The sequence below is a fragment of the Rhamphochromis longiceps genome, linkage group LG20 (assembly GCF_057381845.1).
Source record: "Rhamphochromis longiceps isolate RC_006_pf linkage group LG20, R_longiceps_female_GT1.1, whole genome shotgun sequence".
In the NCBI taxonomy this organism is placed as follows: domain Eukaryota; kingdom Metazoa; phylum Chordata; class Actinopteri; order Cichliformes; family Cichlidae; genus Rhamphochromis; species Rhamphochromis longiceps.
The window spans coordinates 23770223-23793876 of NC_140576.1; the positions used below are offsets into that span (position 1 = coordinate 23770223).

The 23654-nt window shown below is 40.8% G+C and overlaps 2 protein-coding genes across 11 annotated transcripts in view; both read left to right on the forward strand.

Moving 5' to 3' along the window:
* Positions 1-11578, forward strand: part of anks1aa (ankyrin repeat and sterile alpha motif domain containing 1Aa) — a 62714-nt gene extending 51136 nt beyond the window's left edge. For 4 of the 9 annotated variants that reach the window (XM_085393088.1, XM_085393090.1, XM_085393097.1 and 1 more), the window contains 10 exons: positions 1248-1346; positions 1822-1968; positions 2617-2724; positions 2975-3145; positions 3228-3365; positions 3458-3529; positions 3621-3707; positions 4226-4363; positions 6259-6441; positions 8687-9249. In XM_085393088.1, the coding sequence (XP_085249214.1) occupies positions 1248-1346; positions 1822-1968; positions 2617-2724; positions 2975-3145; positions 3228-3365; positions 3458-3529; positions 3621-3707; positions 4226-4363; positions 6259-6441; positions 8687-8803 (1260 nt within the window). In that variant the 3' untranslated portion in view covers positions 8804-9249. The other 5 variants (XM_085393093.1, XM_085393096.1, XM_085393087.1 and 2 more) reach the window with 3 other exon arrangements.
* Positions 11579-15083: 3505 nt separating this feature from the next.
* Positions 15084-23395, forward strand: LOC146645360 (specifically androgen-regulated gene protein-like). Of its 2 annotated transcripts, XM_085393098.1 has the most exons (5): positions 15084-15240; positions 15483-15558; positions 18232-18416; positions 20229-20391; positions 20500-23395. In XM_085393098.1, exons 3-5 carry the CDS (start codon positions 18366-18368, stop codon positions 22005-22007), a joined length of 1722 nt encoding a protein of 573 aa, XP_085249224.1. In that variant the 5' UTR covers positions 15084-15240; positions 15483-15558; positions 18232-18365; the 3' UTR covers positions 22008-23395. The 2 variants fall into 2 exon arrangements, with proteins under 2 accessions (XP_085249224.1, XP_085249225.1); XM_085393099.1 differs by lacking the exon at positions 15483-15558 and having other exon boundaries at positions 15107-15240.
* Positions 23396-23654: the final 259 nt, after the last annotated feature.

Sequence of the window (23654 nt, forward strand, 5' to 3'; positions counted from 1 at the left end):
TAAAAGTCAGTTTAATTCCATTTAACAGACGGCAATTCCTTCAACCTCTGCTAACTGGCTAGTCCCAGCCCTTGCCATCCTGTGGTTTTGATTACCAGTTCAATTGCTGGGTGGTTGTTGTTTTGGTCCTATCAGTTATTCAGCTGCTTCTTGGAGATATTCACGTTCTATTCCACCCTCCTGCAGTTGAAGACAGTAGTCTTTCTTCTCCTCTGCAAATGCTGAGACCTGAAAAGACTACTGTAACCAGGGTCTAACAGTGGGTAGGGAAATTGTTAATAAACAAGACCCACAATCAGCTGTAATCTTGGAGTTCTTTCATTCACCTCAGAGGCAGCTGATTATGTTGCTCAGTAAAGCTGCAACATTAAGTGTGAAAACCGCAGAAGCTTTATTATGAATCTGTTATCGTTTTAATCTAAATCTGTGGGAAACACTGTTTACTGTCTTGTGACTGTCTTATTTGGTCTGTTGTACCATAAAATTGTTTAATATGGAACTAAAATAAATGAATAAATGATGTTCGGTGTTCATATAAAGGCTTTCCTTTTACGTGTCAAGGTGTTTTGATTTCCCCCGCGGCTGTCGTCAGCTATCGATGCGCCTCCATCTCATAACGCTGCCCACTCTGCAACTCAGACATTGATTCATCCCTCCCTTCTCCATTATCTGTTTGTTGCCACTCAGTCTCCAAAGGTGATATCGTGTGTAACCAAAGACTGGTTTGAACATCAATCACCACATTCCTGTCAGTACCCCACACACACACACACACACACACACACACACACACACACACACACACACACACACACACACACACACACACACACACACACACACACTCTTAAGTCTCATTTAAGGGGTTATCGATGTGGCTCCTCTGGTGATAGTCACTAAGTTGAGTTCTAGGGAGGCTCTCAGTCAGGAGTAATTCACCTTTTTATGCAATGGTAGCATATTTGTGATCAATTCTCACGTTGCACTGAAGGCTTTTAGCTTGGAGGGTTCGTCTTAGATAGATATCTATCTATCTTTATCTTACATCAAAGCAGTCTGTGTTTTGGGATTTTCATAGATGACTTGAATAAACTACGTAAAATAACAAAAACTGTCTTTTACTAAATGGTAACTTAAATTACTTTATTCTGACACAGTTTAATGTACCTTGCTTTCTAATGACTTTCATGGGTCTTAGACTAGAAATGCCAGTAACAAAAATGCTTGTTTTGTATGTTGCTTTAAAGGGGAGCAATGTAATGGAGGACCAGGACTTGAGAGAGATTGGAATCGCAGATCCGAGCCACAGAAAGAAGATCCTGCACGCAGCACGTTCCTTTCCAAAGGTGATAAATCATTGATTCCTACTTTAGTACTTCTCAGACCCAATTCAGTGTTTTGCATTTGCTTTAATGTTAGATGATTAAGTAATATTCTCACCTTAGACCCAAGTATCTATTGCATTTATGAAAATTAACAAGTTAATTTGTGGGTTAGGCATACGGCTGAGCAGGAGCAATAGTGCTTAATAATGAAGTCGAATACGGTTTGGCGGTGGGCTTGCTTTATCTTATTGTATTGGGAGCTTTACTTTTGTTATAAAAATAAAATTAAACAAAAACACCTCTGCAGTATTCTCACTTTAATTTGTATTGCTTTAGCTCATTCTGCTTGTATACAAATATACATCTGTGGGGGTTATTGAAACCAGAACCCTTCAATTTCCTGCCAAGGAAAATTGGCTAAATTTGCAGCATATTGGTTCAGCCAACGCCCTGAATTCCTCAAAGTGTCTGTGAATGATTACGTTTTCTGCTGCAGGTGAAAGCGCTCGGCTGTGACGGCAGCAACTCCCTGTCCTCCTGGCTGGAGAATCTGGGCCTGCATGAGTACTTGCAAAACTTCCTGTCCAGCGGCTACCGCACTCTGGACTGCGTCAGAAACCTGTGGGAGCTGGAGATTGTCAATGTGAGTCACAGTGATGTACAAGGACAGTGGGGAGTATCAGAGGGTGAAATTAGTCTTCAGGTGTCTTGGGGAAAAAAAAAAATCAGGATAGGGAAACGAGTTTGACGGTTTACTTCAGGTTCCCCCCCCCCAAACTGAAGCAGGAGGCTAAAACTGAAGGTGAATGTGTATTTGTGTTGAATATTGGGAAATGGATTCTAAAGTCTCACTCAAAAAAAATTAATTGAGATTTTCACGTTTGAAAACAAGAACTGAAATTACTTGGTTAGAAGATGGCACGTCAGACTTCACTGGTCTGTGAGGAAATGTGCTGACTTTTGCTACTACTGGGAAGGGTCTCTGAAAGAAACATGTTTTCTTGTTCACTCCAAGATCAGTGCTGCATTCCTCCATTTCTGTGTGCAATACCATCACCTGTAGATCAGTGAAGTAATGTCAGACACTGTATCGCTGCATGAACGTGTGAACTTGTGCAATCCCGTATGTAGATTCAAGATTAACAGAAGAGAAGAGACTCGGAGGGGAAACAGCTTCACATGGAGAACTATTAAGGGAACCTCACAAATGAAATAGTGCCTGATGTGTTGTTTTCTGGCATTTCCTTTTGTGCTGCTCAGTATGATCACTTCATAATTTTCTTTTTTACAGGTGCTAAAAATTAGCCTACTTGGTCACAGGAAACGCATCATCGCTTCCTTAGCGGAGAGGCCTTATGAAGAGCCTCCTGTCAAACCTCCTCGTTTGTCTCAGATCAGGGTGAGGACCTACAAACTACTTTCCTGTCTAAAAGTGCTTCACAAAATGTTTCTTGTTTACTCTTCACTCACTTCGGAACCAGATCTGATGTTTGAATACTGTCCGACAAACTTAGGCGTACGTTTCAAATTCTTTATTTTTAGCCTGTAAATGTTGCAAAGTATATTGACAAAGATGAATGCCTGATGGCTAATGATAGAGAGTGCATCTGACATGAGATACCCAACTGTGTCATATTACATCTCTGCAGTGCCAAGACCTGCCTGGATCCCAGACTTCATCTCCCATGAGTCAGATGGAGCCCTACACAGGACGCTCAATGGACCCTCTGCTGCCTGCAGGCGAGCCAGGGAGGAAAAAAGCACAAGAAAACGACTATGACGTTACCCAAAGATATCGCAGCGAACGACACAGGCCTCCTGTATGTGGTATATCTACGAGTGTGTTAATGGTTATTGAGGGCCTCTGCCAGGCTTCTTTGATAGTTATGGTTATTTTTATAGGAGCGACATGAAGACTGGCAACGAGAGCCCCGCCTGACCTTGCGGCCACCTAGTCTAGCAGCACCGTACGCCCCGGTTCAGAACTGGCATCACCAACCAGAGAAACTCATCTTTGAATCCTGCGCTTATGAAGCTAGTGTACGTCTGCACCATTCTCCTTCCTACATGATTCCGCTTCGTTGATTAAACACATCAGCAGTAATGTCTTTTTCCCCTCCATTTCATTACAGTATCTTGGTTCCATGCTTATTAAGGAACTAAGGGGCACTGAGTCCACGCAGGATGCTTGTGCCAAAATGCGGGTATGACAAGTTTCTCCAATCCCTGAGGATAAACTCATAGATATTGTTTGTGTGAGTGGCAATTGACCTGTCCTTTTAATCTTCCCTCCAGAGGTCAACAGAGCAAATGAGAAAAGTCCCGACTATCGTCCTCTCAATCACATACAAGGGTGTGAAGTTTATCGACGCAGCCAACAAGGTTAGCGACTACACACATGCACACACACACACGTGCATACACATTTTCTCTTTGCGTCTTCTTAACCAGACGTGTTCTTTGAGGCGTGTGATACATCAAATTGAGGCCGGGGCAAATGACAGCATGTTTCCTTTTTTAATGTGTGCATGAAAGTGACGCAGTCAGACATCAAGCTTCCTCTCTTTCTGTGATTGTAAATATCATGCTTGCAAGTTTGTGTCAGATTAGTTTGTGCTTATATTTCCTTATAGGAAGCAAATCTGATTGACATTTAGTTGACATTAATAAAAAAAGGCTTTGAAATGTTGAAGCTCAACATGGTCTTGTTGTAGTTGCACTTGTGATGGCTGGCAGTCAGTGTCTCTCCTTTAACCGTTTAGTTTTTTTTATTTTGTAACATTTTCTAACAGCATTATTGTCTCAATGTTGATGGAATGAAATAAAAATTTTAAAAAATGAAAGAATGCACTGTGTACTCTCGTTACTAAACCTCACTCATGTTGCCCTTCTCGGTCCAGAACATCATTGCAGAGCACGAGATCCGTAACATTTCTTGTGCAGCCCAGGACCCAGAGGACTTGTGCACATTTGCCTACATCACTAAGGACCTGCAGACCAGCCACCATTACTGCCATGTCTTCAGCACAGTAGATGTGGTAAGGACACTTGTACTGGGCTCTATTGTGCTATAGATGGTAAAAAAGATGATTGTGTGATTGTGCTGTCACCCATCGCTCTTGAAGCTTTTATATGCTGGCGTTTTAGAGCCAGACGTCATCTTACAAAGATGGGAGGGTGGAGGGTTTACTTAGCAGCTAGCGCTTAGCAAGTTTCATTCATAAACAGCAGCTCATGGCATGCAAGCAGGCATGCAATATAGAGACACACATACAGGCTAATTAATGTAAGAAACAGATGGACATTAGAGCACAAACTTCTTGGATGGTCAGCACCACACAGAAATGAACAGTATTAGTCATGTAATCAATTAGAAATGTTCTAAAAGTCACCAGTAGTAGTAAGCACACGGTGAAGAGCTCCAGTTTAGTACTTCAGAATGAGTCCTCAGTTATTATGTTGTTATTAAATTGTTATGAAGGGGGAAACGATCCACAGAAGCCAAAATATTTTTTGTACCATACTGTAAAATGTGACATTTTAACATGGAAGTCTGTCATTTTTGGAGCCAGCTTCAAGCTTTGCACAGAGGAACTGCAGTTTTTGTACTTCTGGAGTTTCTCCCCCGTGTTCAAAACAAAGTACAGATTTATCTTCTAGTTATGTCAGCTTGCAGTTTGTCTGCTTATTCAGGGAACCAGTGGGCCTTGAACAGTAGTAGTAGCTCAGTGTGTATTTTACGTGTAGTTGTTTTTTTTTTTCCTGTGTAATAATATTCAACATTGCTATCAATACATTTTTCAAAAAATGCCTCTCTGTGCAAAATGGGTTCAAAAACAACTGTGGGATCCTGTTTGTCTGTGTCTGATATTATTTGTATCCCACTGTAACTTTACTGTATAAAGAGCTAACATCTCCAAAATGTCAGGAGTAGTTAGTCATTACAAGAAGTGTTTGTGAGCTAAAAATCAAGAATGTGGGATACTGTGTCTGTGATTTGGAGAGCCCAGCGCTGCTCCCGACGCAGGAAAAACCAATTCTGCAGTGGAGACCTACCTGGCACTTGTGCAGGTGAAGCCAAAGGGAAGATATGCTTCATCATATTTTCTAGTCTTTGACTTGGAAGGATGTTGGTTTGAAAACCTATTTGGCGATGCTTCATCTCCTGCTTTGCGTTTGTGTGGCAGCCCCGTCAGAAACCTGTCCGTTATGCTAGTAGTAGCTTGACAAGGGTTTTCAGCTGCAGACAGTAATGCTTTTGTATTTGATTGCGGGCTGTTGGTAGTCATTAAACACTGAAACGCTATGAGTCAAATAGTTACCACAGCTTTGCCGTGTCCCTTCTGCTACCGAAAGTGTCCATATGAATCTCCTTTATTTGGTTATTTTAAACTGCACTGACTATATGGCTGCTTTCAGGGTCCGCCTGGCACAATCGTCACTACACAAGAGATGTTTCTGCGTATTGGTGTACATGGAGTGCTTTATCTCAGGGCAGGTTACTACATCAAAGGATATAAAGAGGATTTCACAGCTCTGTGTTGTGTCTCTTCAAATGATGATTGTTGTTCCCACCATAGGATTACTTTTTCAGACTCCCAAGGCATAACGTATAAAGCATGAATCATCTGTCTTTAGTCTGCAGAGCTTGTTCGTACCTGGGAGCTGTCAGGGTAAAACAGAATAATCCAGCAGCTTTATTACTGAGCTACAGAGGATGGATCTAGTTTAGGAACAGGGGGTTGCTGCACAATACTCCTGAGATTACTGCCACTTCTTCAGGTTATGCAATTTTGTTTTGAAGAAGTTTTGGAGGAAAAAATCTTTCTTCTGTTACGTTTTGCTGTCTCGCTGCACACTGTGATGGTGGTGGTCCTTTGGCTAAAGGCTTGTAATGACTCCGTGATCCTCCTCTTTCTCCCTTTCTGTATAGAACCTGACCTATGAGATTATACTGACACTGGGCCAGGCGTTTGAGGTAGCATATCAGCTGGCTCTGCAGGCCCAGAGGACCAAACCGCACCAGAGCGTCCCAGCTGGATCTGGATCAGAGGTCATTGAGACCAAGTCCAGCAAACCTGTGCCCAAACCACGAGGCAGCATACGCAAAACAGCGGTGAGTTGGTTGTTAAAAAGTATTGTAGTAAAAACACCAAATAAAGCTGAAATATTGTTCAACGTGTTCTCGAGCAAATTTGGAATTTTAAATCCTTTTACTTCTCTGTGCCAGAAAAAAATCTTTTTGTGTTTTGTGATTACATTTGCAGCACACGCCTAATTTTTTGGAAGCAAAAACGATGTTAGATTGCTTGCGTCAGTCTACACCTCTCGACATCACTGTGGTTATGCTATGCTGATGTCCATCTGGGCATTAGCATTAAACCATTAAGAGGGAAGCTTGTGCTGAATATAAATGAGCCAAGTCCACCTCAGGGACAAGTCACACATTTCTAGCTGCAGCTTAATGATCACAATGATTTAACAATGTAATTCTGTTCAGTGTTTTCATCTGTGTGGCTTTTTTTTTTTTTTTCACATGTACATTTTTAAATGTGTTTAATCAGCACCTGAGCACACATGCACTTCATACTCAGTTACACACATCCACACCGATAAGCACACATAAGCTTCAAAATGCACCTGCACTGTCTTCTGTGTTGTGTGCGACCTGTCAGACTCCTCATGTGTCATGCCTGTTAAAATCTGTGTCCCTTTTCCTGCCCTTTAAGTTCTTTGACTCTGTCGCTGCTTCGTCCTGGTTCTTTGTGCACTTTCCCTTTTCTCTTCTAATCTCCGTCTCCGTCTCCGTCTGGCTCGCTTCTCTTCCTCCTGGTGGTGTTTATTCCTCCCAGGACTCTCCTCTTCCTCTCGACAGTCGTTGCTGTTACTGTTCCACCTGCACCAACCACCATCCCTCCTTCCTACCGCTGCACTCTGCCAGCCATGCTGCTCAGGTGCTGCCTCCTATCCCATCCCCATCCCTTCTCACCCACTCGTTGTTGTTATTTTTATTTCACTATCTTTTCTCTGCTATATGTTGAAAACTACAAATCATGATGTATACTGTTAACTCCAACGCCCTCTAGTGACACGCTTGTAGTAAGACAGACAAAGTTTATATACTGTACACAGAATTCTTTTTGGGTGTTTTTACTTAAACTTTATGATATACATAGAGAAAATGTTGTTATTATATTTTATCAATAAAAAGCCAGCAAAATTGTCTGCTTACTAATTGCTCCCAAAAGTGCTCAGCAAAATGAGAACCAGGAAAAGTTAAAATTGCAAAAATTGCAAATCTCATAGACCCATATTTTTATTGACATCTGAACACGCAAAACATTTTAACTGTTTACACTGAGAAAAACATAAGATCGATTTCTGGGAGATGAGGAAACCAGTTGCCGGACTTTCAGCAGAGAAATGTGTCCCATTCTTGTTTATTGTATTGTTTTTAGCTGCTCAGTAGTTCTCTGTCTTCTTTGTTGTATTTCATGGTGTGTCAACTGTTTTTAATTGTGAAAGGTCTGAACTGCAGTTCAGCACCGAAGCTATGCGGCTGTAACAGATGAAGTATGTGGTTTAGTTTAGTTTAGTTTAGTCGAACTATGCAAGGCCTTCCCTGAAAAAGACGTCATCTGGATGGAAGCACGTGTTGCTCTAAAACCTGTAGATACCTTTCGGCAATAATGTTTTGCCATGTGTGCAAGCTGCCTATTTCATGGGAACGATCCACCCACATACCATGAGAGATGCAGGCTTTTAAACTGAGCACTGACGGTCCCTCTCCTCCAGAGGACTTTTCATCTGTGTTTTCTAAAAAGAATTTTAAATTTGGATTTGTCTGACCACATGACAGTTTTCCAAGTTGCCTCAGAGCTTTGGCTCAGAGAAGATGGCAGTGCATCGCATAGTACTTCTGATCTTTTGAGCCCCAACTATTCTGAGAAATGTTGCTGCCATCAAATTCAAAATGACTTAATGTTTTTCATGAAATAGTGAAAAGTTAAAAACCTTTTTGTCTAATATAATAAATAAAATATGGGTTTATGAGATCTGCAAATCATTGCATCCTGTTTTCTTTACATTTTACGCAGCATTCCAACTTTTTTTGGGATCGGGGTTGTAATTTTATGATAATTGATGGATAGGTGTGATGCTGCATCGTTTATGGAATCTGTTTAAACACAAACATCAACACTTTCATGGGTAAATGTGGTTAAATTTCACCACAAACAATTACAGTTTGTTGGCACAATAATACTTCATTGCTGCATTTTGAATCTAAGCATTACAAAAAGTGTAATCAGCCTCGTATGTGAAGATTCAGATATTTCATTGCTGTCTGTTTGTACTCACAGGGGGACATCGTGGACCAGGAAGGCGATTCTCAGTCCCAGGGTAGTGCCACGTGGCTCATGGACCCCAAGGAATCCAAGCGCACTATCAGCACTAAGTACGAGACCACCATTTTCTGAGTGGACCTCTCTTCCTCCTGGGCTCAGCCTCACCCTCCTTCCTTCCCCTCCTTCTGTGTGCCTTTCACTGTGACGCTGCCTCTTTCTCCGCGCTGGACCTCTGCTCCTCCCCACCGCCATCACTTGTTTCCTCCTCCGACAACACCACAGTCTGTGGCAACTGACCAGCTGTTGCCCCTTCTTATGTTTAACTCCCAGCACCTTTACACTTTTTCTCAATTATTAATGCAACCCCTCCACCTCGCCCACCGTCTTCTAGCTGTCTAGTTGGTATCTCTTCTACTGTGAGCCTGCCACTCACTTTCCCTTTTATTCCTCCTTTCTGTTTACTTTATATGCTTCCTCCAACAATGCTTCCCCCTTTTTCTTTTTTCTTTTTTCTTTTTTTTTTTTTCTTCCCAACTGTCAACATCCCACTCTTTACTCTTGGTGATAAGCTCTCTCTTTTCTTAATGCTTTTCTTGCTCTGTTAGGAGACGGCCGCTCTGAGGCTTTTCACTCTGACGTTCCAACTCCTGACTTCACCGAGTGCTGAGAAAACTGATTTTTACCACAGCCAAGAGTGACCCACTGCACACATCCTGTACCTGGATGGACACGTTTCCTGAGGAAACTGTGAAACTGATCCTGTAATTCTATGCATCAGTCGGACTGTAGCATGTTTATGTTCGCAGGGATGCAGGTGTTATTGAGGTTAAATAAGATCAATTAAGGGCAAGGCTTTTTTTCTTCTTCTTCTTCTTCTTCTTCTTCTTACGGTCAGCTGCCTGCTTAAAGCCAAAAGAGGCCAAGATCCTAGCACTGTGATATGATCCTTTTGATGCTAATGAAGTAAGCATTTTGGGGTGGGGTTTCTAGAGAGCATCAGAGGGACAGAATAGGGCACAGAGGCAGACATGGATCTGCATGTTAGTGGTCCTTGCTCCAAAAAAACAGCTCAAAATAATTCAAAACTGGCATGCCGTCAACTATCAGTCAGGATTTAAACTCAATGCTTCGTCTAGAGTGAACTAACTACACCTAAGCACTTACATAAAATCCTCAAGTTTGAAAGAATAAGTGCATTTTCCTCTTTTTTTTCCTTTCACAACAAATGCCTTCAGTGTTCATCCTGTCAGCATTGCCTTTCCCCCCCAGTCATACCAGGTTAATGTTTCACAGATGCTTGGTGAAAAGAGTAAATCATTACGAAGGACTTAATCCATCACTATAGTGCTGTTTGTGTCCATCGGTTTTACTTTATTTTAACTCCACTGCTTTGTGTGCGTGTGTCTGTGTCCCTTCCCTGTAGCTGACACTGTGGCCTATCCCAGACAGTGAGAAAAGGACAGGAATGAGCCCTGTTGAGTGGTGGATAGGATGTTTTGCTGGATCATTGCCCCACTTCTCACCGAGCAGATCACATCAGCAGTCGGATTGTGCCCACAGTTACACACAGGCCTGGAGAATAAGACGGATGTAAACCTTTCGCCAACGCAACACGCTCCCCCGGTTCATCAGACTTCTCCAACTTCATCACCCTGCACGCACGCACGCACCCGCCTCCATTTAACTTCTCGATGCTTAGAAAAGTGATGGTTGTTCCGTGCGACATTAGAGACGGATGTGTTTGTTGTGTTGCGTGCATTTCCTCCGAAATGAACCATCACGTCCCTCACTGAGAGTTGGTGTTTATCGTTTCAGGAAATGTACCTGCCGTTTTCAAAGCAGAACTTGTAGTTAAAGGGGAAGTTGCTGCAGAGATGAGGAACATTCACTTTTTATTATGAAACAAACTGTCAGACGAGAGACCTCACACTGTAGGTACACACTTCTTCCTGGGTTGTTTGTCCTGTATCCAAACATTTTAGCTGCTTTCATCACCGTCAGCTTACATACATGTGTAACTGTGATAAAACAATGTAATCTTGCATGGGAGGAGCTCTCTTACCAAACTCAAGGGGCAAAGAAACTGACACTAAAAGACTGTTTTATATTGAAATAACGGGGGATGGCGTTTATTTTACTTTTTGCGTGTGTGTGTGTGTGCGCGCGCGCGCGCGTGTGTGTGTGTGTGTGTGTGTGTGGGTGTGTGTGGGTGTGTGGGCGTTTACTTTTTTTATAGGACTATGATTTGTCCTAATGCTGGAACTGGATCAGGTGTGGTTCTTTCTCTCCTTCCCTGCCCCTTTGTTCAGTTAATCTCGACAAGATTATTCACCAAACCTGCCATGCAGGCTGGTACGACTCTAGATTTATAGCTGCAGACAAGAACAATAGGGCACGGCATGTTTCTCTAGCTAACTCCTAATATGTTGACTGTTAATGGTACTGTTTGGTCCACCAATCTGTATATGGGTGCATAGTCGGCTCATTTTGATTTAACTCTTGTATATGTGGTACATTTTTATCCGGCCAGTACGATAACTCTATGGTACACTGTCTTCAGCGCGCTGGTGTCAGCACCTTTAGCCATCAGCCTGGTCCTGCTCTGCTTTTGCACATTGCTGAGGATCAGGAAAGATATTTTGGGACTAATCTGATGACAACAATGATGAGAATGATATTGTACATGAATCTAGCAGTCTGTATTTTGATACTTGAATGATTTTTGTTTTTATAGATATCTATATATATATATATGTATGTATATGTATGTATGTACGTATGTAATTTTTGACACTTGTCAAAAAAGAGAAAAGGACTATGTCTTATAAAGTTAAACATATCGTGAATAAATACCCTGTGATTTAAAAAAAAAAAAAAAAACATTAAAAAAAAGAAGGCTGAGAACATGACTCAGAAGAGGGACCTCACTTCAGAGAAAAAGATTGTAAATAATCTTGGGCTTCCAGTCTTTTTTTATGATTATTTTTCATAATTGTACAACTAATAAATGGTACAGTTAGAATCGTTGTCTCTGGATGTTTATTAGGACATTCTTTGTTCTTGTTTTAACGGCTCTTCCTCCAAATTTGGGTAAATTTCTGATGGATTTACAGTTCTGTTGCAGTCTTTAAGGGTAAGTGATGCATGAGTGTCGATGCATTCAGAGTATCTCGATTTGGCTCAGGGCAGCTGAGGTTAGTGGACGTCTTCCAATGAAATGTTTGCCCTCCACCCCATCTCCACATCATAAACTTCTCTGCAACAGCTCAGTGGATTTACAAAGGAAATCTGTATTACAGCTGCTTCTTCTGTCAGTCTATTAAAAAAAAAAAATGTTCATCAGAACAAAGAGAAACTTTTTATTTGAACTGAAGTTCACTTTTCAGCACAGGATTATAAACACAACACTTTTGCTTTTCTTTGCCCCTTTGACCTCGGTCCCTTCAGTTTTATTACTGCTGTCACCTTTTAAACCTTACATGACCCATATTGTGCTTTTGACTTTGTGTTCATGTTTAGCTTTATCTGCTCAAGTTAATTTAAATATTGCAAAGGTTTGAAATTGCCCCAACTTCTGGTTGTGCTTTGACAATTATTTTTTTATCTTTGTTATGAGGGAAATGAGTCAGAAGAAAATTGCTGCAGCTATAATTCGAATGCCAGCTGCGGTGAAATGTCAACAACAAGACGTTGATGTGTTTACTCAAAATAATTATTACATTTGTAAGTATAAAATGAAATAGACTTTTAATGTTGACTGAATATAAGTTCTAATGTTGGTTTTGGGGGAGAAAAGGCAAATCTCACTCAGTTTATTTAACAAAATATTTAAGCAAGTGATTGAAATACCTGATGTTTTCCGTGTATTACAAAGTATTTCCAATTAAACTTAAGTTGTTCATTGTTTTTAGCTGCAAATTCAACTGGCAAGAGTGAATTCAGTTTGTTCTGTAATCTAAGTAATGAGTACGTCTTTAAAAAATGTCAAACTATGGCTGCATCTTTGATGTGACTGCTTGCATGGAAAAAAAAAAAAAAAAAAAAAAAGTACTAGCAGCGGCCCAATGACAGATGAGATGATGGAGATGTTTACACATCTGTCACAGACATGCTGCTGTTCCTGGAAAACAGATGCTGACTGTGAGATCTGATCCACAGATGTTCTGCTTTGCTCACAGAAATCACACAGACTGTGTGTGGTATCTGGCCTGTAAAAATGGAAAATATTATTACTGAAATAAATGTTTGGTGGTAGTAATTTTACAATCAGATGCTGAGAATCTAGGTTACCTTGTATTCTCACAGAAGTTGTGTTGTAGTCATGTTGGTCAGGCAAGCTGAAATAGCTCCACATCTACTGGATGGGTTTCCCTTGCATTTCCCACAGATACAAATGTCCTAAAGCAACAGTCTTTAATGGCTCTGATTAACCGCTTAATTTTCTGAGGTTGACACACTCATGTTTTAGTATTAATTGCAGTGAAAATTGATGCAGATGTTCCTGTTCCCCTCAAGATAGTTCAATTTTGATTTGGCAACAGATCAAACTTTCTTTTTGTGCTGTAATTTCCTGCTTCTTCTGCTACTCAGTGATAAAAATCTTAGAAACGTGGTGTCAAGCCAGATACTTACTCTGGATGGCATTACATTGGCTTCCAGTAACACTGAGAGGAACCTTGGAGTCATTTCTGACCAGGATAGATCTTTCAGTGTTCATATTACACAAATATCTAGGACAGCATTGTTGCAATTGTGCAATATCTCAAAATTAGAAACGTGCCGTCTCAGAGTGTTGCTGAAAAATTAGTTCATATGTTATTACTTGTAGACGGCAATATTACAATTCATTATTTTTAAAACTCCCTGAAAAGCCTTCAGTTGAGCCGAAATGCTCCAGCAAGATAACTAACGGAGCACATTTCTCCCATACTGGCTTCTCTTCATTGGCTGCCTGTTAAATCCAGATATCCTGCTCCTCGCATACAAGGTTTTGAATAATGAGGCTCCATCTTATCTTAAACACCTCATAGAACTGTACCACCCCAACAGAGCACTTCGCTCTCAGACTCGCGGTTCCTAGAGTATTTAAAAGTAGAATGAGGGGCAGAATGTTCAGCTTTCAGGCCTCTTGTCTGTGAAAGCAGCTCCCAGTTTGGATTCGGGAGACAAACACCCTTTCAAATTTAAAGATAAATCTCTATTTGATGAAGCTTATAGTTAGGGCTGGATCAGGTGAGCCCGAATCCTCCCTTAGTTATGCTTCAATAGGCCAAATCTTCCAGGGGCTTCCCACGATTCAATTCAATTTTATTTATACAGCGACAAATCACAACAACAGTCGCCTCAAGGTGCTTTATATTGTAAGGTACAATAATACATTGTGAGAAAAACCCAACACTCATAAGACCCCCCCTATGAGCAAGCACTTTGGTGACAGTGGGAAGGAAAAACACTCTTTTAACAGGACGAAACCTCCAGCAGAACCAGACTCAGGGTGGGGCAGCCATCGGCCATGACCGGTTGGGGAGAGAGAAGGAAGACAGGATAAAGACATGCTGTGGAAGAGAGCCAGAGATGAATAACAAGTATGATTCAGTGCAGAGAGGTCTATTAACACATAATGAGTGAGAAAGGTGGCTGAAGAAGAAACACTCAATGCATCATGGGAAACCCCCAGCAGCCTACACCTATTGCAGCATAACTGATCCAGCCCTAACTATATGCTTTAACAAAAAGGAAAGTTTGAAGCCTAATCTTAAAAGTAGAGATGGTGTCTGTCTCACAAATCCAAACTGGAAGGTTTGGATGTACTGAGTATTTTTCACTCACTATGTGTTTATACACCGCTCTGCACTTATCATCACTTATTATTAAACCGTGGCTCTTTTCCACAGCTTGTCTCTAGCCCTGCCTCCCTCTCCTCATCCACAACAGGTGGCGACAATGGCCGCCCCTCCCTGAGCCTGATTCTGTTAAAAGGTTTTAAAAGGGAGTTTTTCCTTCCCACTTTTGCCAGGTGCTTGCTTATAGAGCCTCATCTGATTGTTGGGGTTTTGCTATTATTGTAAATTATATTGTATTATTCATGTTTTTTATATTATATTGTATTATTGTAGCGCTTTTACTTTACAAGTAAAGGGCTTTGAGACGACTGTTGTGATGTGGCGCTATGCAAATCCAATTGAATTACAGTACATTGGTTTAAATATGTTATTAACATGCGTATATATAGTGATATATAGTGTTATAATAACTTAATATAAGTGACAGTATTCCACACAGAAAAGTAAAAGGTGAAAAATCATTTGAGGTTTCGCTCGTTTTACTGCTGTTCTCCTATTGGCTCTTCCTTGGAAAAGTCTCAGTCGCCCAGTTCTCTGATTGGCCACAAACCAACCTGTGCGGAAGTTAATTGCCTCACCTGGCCGTAAGCCTCTCACACTTCTCCCGTCTGTCACTACCAGTCGCATAGTTTTACTTCCAGGAACAGCACTGTCGGGGGAGTGAGGTGCACCGCAGCTATGGACTGACAGCAGCGCAGTTTCACCGACCTTTCTCGCGCATATCTGGTAAGTTATCAGGAAACTGTCCTCTTAAAAGCGTAATGTGCTCGTTTAGGGTGAAATCATGGGTTACAATGGAGGCAACGACGAAATAAAGTTGTGTGAAAGCTCGTAAGTCTACTTTATGAAAATACAGTGATCATTTAGAGTGCTGCGTTTGTGTAAGTGTGTGCGCTCGATTTGTTCAGAGCAGATTTTACCATCAGGTGTAACATAATGTTTTTGTGTTTGTTTGTTTTTTTACTTAGTTTGTAAGTTTTGACCCTGGAGTGTCATTTTGTGTCTGTTCGGGTGGAGGAGAGTGCAGCAGGAATAGAGAGACGGGTAAGATATTCAGCAAAAGACTAACATCAGTATCAGAAATGCTCCGATATGCATTACTTATCAGTTTTTATGCTCTAAATTTGTTTTTAGAGATAACACAACTGACCATAGTGTTTAGACCCTGGTTATCTGAGTCAGGATTAATGCAAATATTTGCTCATAAATGTCACTAACAGTCATTTTAATGGAACAAGTGTGAACATTAAAGACATGTTTCTGTTCTCTCAAACAGGCTGTGAGTTGCACAACCCAATGTTAACCATGAATCTTTGTTTATTGTTAATCATTAAACCAGCTCTGGCTGGCTAACCTTGAATACATACTTAACATTTTTGAGTTTTTCAATAAGGCACTGTGATTTGTTATCAAAAGCTATCAATCATTATCCTGGGTTTTTAATAAGTCTAGCTCACAAACTGTGCAGCTGTTCTCACATTTAAGGCCTGGAGCTGATCCTCCCTTTTAATATTTTAAAGGTTTCATCCGCTCATGTGTTTGGCTTCATTTAAGAGTTGTGTCGAAGACATAGAAGCAGGCAAAGTGACATTCCTGTCACTATTAAATCCTGACTCAGCTGTGGGTGCAGTGTGCTTTGCCAGTGCTCCAGTTTGAGAGGTGTTGCCTGCTCAGGTTTGGACAAAGGGAGGGACAATAATTAGCTGCTTACTGTGGGAGGCCGGTGTGTGCTTTGTCAACTAGCTTTTGTTTCCAGAAAACATGTGGGAATGTGGGGGTTGATGATCAGGTTTTTCATCAGCTGCCTTTGCTAAGTTTTCATGTCATCAGGTCAAAAGTGCCATGTACAGAAGATGGAGCTGATAAGTTCAGTGAACAAAGGAAAAGTCTGTCACTGTCTTTGCATGACTCAAATCTTAAAAGTAATGAGGTGAAAAAGCTGACGGTAAAATTGAAAAATAGTTACATGTCCTCTAAAAATGTATTTCATTTTCTTCAATGTAGTGTTTAATGCTACTTTTAAAAAACATGCTTTTTAATTAGATGCAAGATTTCAAAACAAAAGTCATAGAAAATCCCCCACTTGTTACCCAATCTTACTGTTCAGTAATATTTCAAATATTTCACTTGCAGCAATAAAATTATGCTCTTTATGGGCCCACAGGAAGCTTTTTTTAAGTGTTGTTTTTATGAGAATGTTCGATGTACATTGTAATTCTTATTCTGACAGAGTTATGTATTGTTTTTTGCTGAATGAGCCTCTGAGTGTCTGAGTTTCTCTCACTTCTCGAACCACATTAATTTACTATTGCACAAATAAACTAAAGCTGTGACACACAGCATGTTATTTTGGGGGATAATTTGCATGCAGGCACAGCAGGGTATGAAAAGAAACTTTAATTCTGTTACTCTTGTATTTTTAATCAACATAATGGTGTTGCTTGTGCTTTCACAAACATACCTGAACTGGCTGCAGCACTATGTGGTAAAGAAGTTCTATACCAGGTCGTAAAATAGCTTTTTTAAGTAAAATTATCAATTTGTCTGACCCATTTAGCTTTATAGTTAATTAGCTAAAAAACTTTTGACGACCATTGTCGACAATTTTTCCTCTAGCCCTAAAAAACACCTACTTGAAGTTGCCTTTTCTTTACGCTCTCATTAAGAATCAACCTGTTGGTTTGGTTGATTTTTTTTTTTTTTTTTTTTTTTTTTTTTTTTTTTTTTTTTTTGCGACTAGCATACTTTCCTCATGCCTGACTTGCCAGTAGTGATACGCAAAAGATAGGGAGCGGAGGCACAAGCATGCTGTAACACAACATATCTGGATTCTTAGCACAAATTTGCCATGATGTGAGGTATACCGTGTGTATTTGCAAGTAAGAGCGTTTGATTGTTATATCATAATGGCTGAAATACTGATTATTAAGGGATGCTGACAGCACTGTCTGCTTGCGATGACGAGTTCATTTTCCTGATTTGTAGAAATATCTTAAAGACCAAACCAGTAATGAATTATAAATACATAAATACACTGTTACAGGTGGCAAAAAGAAGGAAAGCACAATTAAGCACAAGCAAAATTAATAAGTCTGAAGATGCCAAATTTCTGAGATATTTGGCATTTTTGCTAGAAACTGACTCAAAAATTTAATTTTTTTTTAAAAATATGCGAGAGGTCTCCATAAGAGGTCTTTTCTGTTGGCATACAGGTGAGTTTAATTATTAATAAATGAAACATTTAATCTGTTTCCTGTGAAAGACATCACTATGCATGACAGATATGCATAACTGAAAATATTCTCCATTTCACAGCTACTCTCCTTTAATGCGTGCCTCGATCCACGTTGTTTTTAAAAAAAGGCGAAAAGTTTTAGCTCAACCATTATTTTATTTAATGACTCAATTAGCATAACTAGATTTGCTTAATATATCATAGTGACCATGACAGCACATTTGAATCATGTTACAAAAATAAGACGGCCATTACATTATGAGGATCATTAAACTATCAGCTGTAATTTATGACCTTAATTTATCACAATAATTGTAAAGATGCTGTTTTGTTTACCAACTAATTCTCTAGCTATATTTAGCCTCAAACTAAGGCTTCATCAGTCAGTGGTCAAAGAAATGAACATTTTCCACTGTGGAGATAGTAGTGACTCACAAATTTCATCTGATTGTAGTTTCATGCTTTTGTCCTTGACATTTCAGATTTTTCCTGAGACAGACTTTCAGTGAGATTTACACAAACGAAACAGGGCCGCGAAGAGCATGTGATGCCCTCATCTTCCTTCATGTGCAAAGCCAAAGAGTGACACGTGGCCAGGTGGTGTTCCCGTAGCAACATGGACAGCGCAGGAAGCTCGGACAGCGTAATCAGCACGAACTCTGGCTATGTGAGTGCCGCTGTAGCGCTTTATCTCAGTCGTCTGTATTACTGACTCTCTCGTACAGAACAAACACAAACGCTTCTCTCCTCGACTGGAAGAGGATAAAGAAATAATTGAGATTTGTGAAGTCTGAGAGATGAGAGGAACTGAATTTATAATTGGTGAAAGGTTCTCATGTTTAGTCAGTGAGGAGCTTTCAAAGGGTTTCAGCACATGTTTTCATAAATGAAGTATAAACAATCTGAAGCCCTCAGACACCAGCAGCCACCTGAAATAATTTTTTTCCAACAGGCTAATATAGAATAAGAGAAAACTAGGAGATGGATGGGAGTTGCTCCTTTGGATCTGTTTGAACTACTGCATATTTAACACAGAGACTACCAGCTGGGTTCCCAAGAATTATTTACTGTAAGAAGAAATCACAATAGTAAACGTTATTTCTTCTTGGAGTATTGTTAGATATGGTAAAAAATGGCAAAGTTGCAATTAATTTGCATACTTTGTGCCTAATCTTACAGATTTAATCTACATTATTTCTTAAAAGCTTATTTATCATCCTTTGGTTCTGGTGCCAGTAAGTTTAATCATTATTTGTGGTGAATTTATATGATGAAACCAATTCAGTTTCATTTTGACTTCAATATAAAATAACTGAAATAAACACGCAAAAATCAGTTGGTATCCCTGAAATGTAATCCGTCCAGTTTGCTCTGGGTCTGCCCTAAAGCCTCCTCCCTCTAGGAGATGCCTGAAACACCTTGTCTAGGAGGTATCCTGGTCAAAGGCCAAACCACCTCAACTGGCTTCTTTTGAGGAAAAGGAGTAGTTGTACTCAATGCCCCTCCCAGATAAGCTCCCAACTCTATCTCTACAGGTGAGCATAGACACCCTTTGGAGGAGACTAGTGAGTCACTACACAGAATTTCCCCCTTTTCTGGCTGAGAACCACGGCCTTAGACTCGTAGGTCCTGATTCTCATTCTTCATGCTTCACACTCAGTTGTAAACCACTCCAGTACGAGCTGGAGGCCGCTGGCTGATGTAGCCAAGAGAACCACATCGTCTGCAAAAAGCAGAAATGAGAACTTGAGACTACAGAATTCAACACCCTCTACCCCTTGACTGTCCTTAGAAATCATTGACAAAGGACAGCCCTGATGGAGTCCAGCACCCATCAGGAACAAGTCTGACTTTTTGCTGCCAATGCAAATTAAGCTGTCACTAGAAACAAGTCAAACTAATGAAGCTAAACACATAATACAGGCAATTATCACACCTAGTTTGCCTCATGCTATGCTCCGGGCATGCTGGTATGTGACTGGAGGAGTTTCTGCCCGCCTGTCTTTGTTTCGGGATTTTCCAGCTGAATGCTGGACATCAGCAGGTGGAGTTTTTCACGCTATGAGAAGGGTCATTGCTGCTGAGACTGGAGCTTGCAATATAGCTTTTTATTTGTGGCGTGATCAGAGCACAACTCAGCTGTTTCAGGTAGATCTCGTGACACTCTCATTTCTGATAACGTCCAGTCTGGGAGGTTCCCTATCCTGCTAATAAATGCAGTAGTGGAGTCTTTCTTCTTCTAACATGACTGACAGACTCCTCCCGCCCCACACACCAGCACTGTGTGGTAATTTAAATTAGAGCCTATGACAAACTGAATAAGATGTTATATTATTAAAACTGTATGGGGACAATTGGGTATTTTTAAAAAAGCGTTAAGAAATGCAAAACAGTTGTGTGATAATATGAGAATCAAATTGAGAAAGTCATGAAAAATACACATGATAGGAAAAAATATCTAATTTCATTTTTTGTGCAGAGTGAAGACAGCATGGACCACTTATCTGCAGAGGAGAGGGCGTGTCTCACGTATCTGGAAGAAACAATCGAAGCGCTGGAGACGCAGGAGGACAGCGGCGTATCGAATGATGAATCACATCATGAGAGTCTAACAGAAAAAGCAGATCAGATGAGAGTAAATGGTATGTGATGTGCTGTTGTGTATATTTTCTTGTGTACCTTTATTTGCATCGCAGATGCACGGTTTGTGCTGCAACACTAACTGTTGTAATTGTGTTTTTCTTAATTAGACATTTCCACTTTGATGCCTAATGGCTCCAAACGCGACCAGAAATCATTTCTAAGTGATGAAGTGCCCACAGCACCACCTGCATCCACAGCATTAGCCACAGAAGGAAAAACTCAGCTAAATCAAATCTCTGAACCACAAGTCAGTCCTCTAATCCCTGAATCTTCTACTGATACCAGAATCCACTCATCAGCTATACAGACTGAGATGTCACGCTCAGCCACAAATGAAGATGCTGATCCTGAGAGTGTCAAAAGTACAATTGTTTGTCCAGGACCATCTACTGACACCTCTGAGATTGATCTGAGTGTAATTCCACCTCCCTTAAACTTTAGGGATGAACCTGACTCTCCTTCACAGCCTGTGAACGTAAAAGACCTTACTCCATCTGTGGGAATTTCCAGGAAAAAGCCGGGAATAACCTTTGATTTGGAGCAGATTCGTCAGAGGGCCTCTGTCAAGAAAGATTTGACAAGCCCTGTGACCAAGGTGCCTCAAATCAAACCTCAGCCTGAGTCTCTCAGTCTGCTCACAAGTTCACAAATTGTTGCTCCAGCGTCTCCTGAAAGTGCAGAGCCCAAAAGTCCACCTGTTGTGGCCCCAAAGCCTAAAAAGCTGCCCCCCAACATTATTCTGAAATCTCACAAGATGACTAACTCTGATGGAAACTCAGCGCATCCAGTGCTCAACAGCAGTGAACAGCGGCCATTCTTGGATCCTCACAAAGTTCGCATGGAGGCTCTCAGAAAGCTCGGCCTGCTTAAAAGCAGTGAGGAGGAAGAATCGATCCCAAACCAGAGCTCTAAACTTCCTCTCAAAACCAGAGTGTCTTGGGCAGCTTCATCTTCTTCTTCTCCTCCAATCAGCCCTGCAGCTCCAAATGAACCACCATCATCACAGTCTTATAACCTTCCCCCTGCCTCTGTTACTGTCCAGCCTTTGAACCCTGGTGCTATATTACCATCAAACACTTCTACTGCTCTTACAGTTCTGGATCCTGATATTCTCCCAGCACCTGCTGATTTCAGTGACCCCACTGAGCTTTCTCCTTCAGAAAATCAACCATCTGCTGTCAAAGATGCCACTTCTCTTACCTATTCTGGCCTGGTCAAGCAGCTGACACCGCCAAAGGTCAAATCAGCCAGCCTCGGGCGCACTGAGGTGGGTATAAGCAGATATACAGCAGGTCAAGACTACGGTGAGGCCAGTCAGGGCACCAGCATTAATCAGAACCTCAACCAGCTGCGTAACCATCGACCGCGCCCCGCCTCTCTTGGGAGTAGGAAGGAGTTCTCAAGTGCTCAAGGAGAGGATTTGGAGGCAGAGCCTTCCATTACTAAAGAGCCAGCCTCACAGAAGGCCTTGCCTGCCCACACTGCCTTGCATCACTCCAGAGACACTCAGAAACTGCCTCGATCACAAGGTATCAGCGTGCTGATCTGCCCTCGTTCAGAAAATGAAGAGGACCGCCGTGGGGCCCTGAAGAAGCTCGGACTGCTAAGAGATTGAATATGCACCTCATTTATCTGTCAGACTACTTTAAGATGATGTATGTTAAGAGACATACCAGAGTTTTCTACGTGATTAATATGGACAGTTTAAAAAAAAAAAAAAAAAAAAGCTTTCAGGAAGCAGCTTAACCACATATTTATGCATTTTTATTTTACTGCATTGACAAAACTTGGAATTAAATGACTGTCAAGGACATTATTGAATGTACTTTTTACCTATATTGTACAACCTTATTTCCAATGTTTTTTCCCCCACAGCACTAGCTGTCAAGGATATTTTTAATATTCATTAACTGTCACTGTGATATATGTACTTTTGTAAAGTAAATGATGTTGCTTTTATGAGACAATAGCGAGTTATTTAGTCATTTCAGTTTATTTTGTGAAGTATGATTAGAAACCTTCTTAATGTCCCTCGCTGTGTGCTTTCAAAGGGTCTCTTTGTACTTCTCCTTTTAGGTACTTCCATGTGTTGCTGTTGTGTTATGTAATTTGATTTTCACTTCCTACAGTCTGTTAGACTTTTTGTCTGGTTTTGTTTCCTTTTACCAACCGCTGGCTAGTACTCAGATTTGTGCATTTACTGTGAACTGCGCTGAACCTATTTGCTTTGTAGAGTTTGTATCATAACTAGAAGATGTTGTTTTTCTTTTTAAATCAGTGGATATGGGGAAGGGATGTTCGGGAACATACCTTACCGTAACTCAAAGCACATAGTCGGTGAGCACTGGGTGAGAAGGATCTAAAAGGTTTTTTGCATGGCTGAATAATGATGCATAAGCTTGTTACATAGCAGCTACATGTCTGGAGTTAATGGGTCGACAAGGTGCAGGCATTTATTGCATCTTTTATTTAAACCATAAACTGACTGCTTTCTGAATGTCATTGTTTTGACTCCTTTTGGTCATTTTTTTTAAAATGCAGATGCGTCTGTCATATCGAATCGAAACTTGAGGCACCAGTTTTGTGGCTCAGCCTCAGCAACTTTATCTGATGTGATGATGAGTGAACTAGTACAACCTGTTTTTCACCTCGCGGTTCAGCCTTCATGGAACATCTTTGCTGCTCATGATGGCTCATTTACGAGCCGACGGTTTGTCTGAAAAACATTTTATTGCTGCTGCAGGCTTTTTAGACAAATAGAATTGCTCTTTCCTGTAATTTGCCAGTGAGGTCACCTACTTCTGTGAACGCAAGCTCAATTTGAAAAAGTGTTTTATCTGAGCGGCTGTTTACAGCAGGGTGCAGAACTACAGAGCTAATAAAGAACAAAGCAGGGACTGGATCAACACATTTGGCTATTTTTGGAACTAAACTTTCCAGACAGTACTGATGGAAAAAATGAGCAAAATTAAAATTTTCTTGGCGTGTCCAGGCGGATAACAATGACTCCTCTTTAATTGTCCAATTAGAAATTAGCAAGGTGAAGGTGCGCTGTCTCTGCATGGCTGGATCAGTGCCAATGGTACTGTGTCATTGTTGTAATTCTTTGAGCCCTGCCCTTGATACCAGCCCTTAACTCACAAATCGTTTTGTTCTGACCCTGATAACGCCTAGGACAGCTTTGCAGCATTTTTTTTTAAAAGTCCAGCCTCTAGTTTGCATTTTCTACACTCAGAATATTTCCATGCTTTTTTGTTTAAAG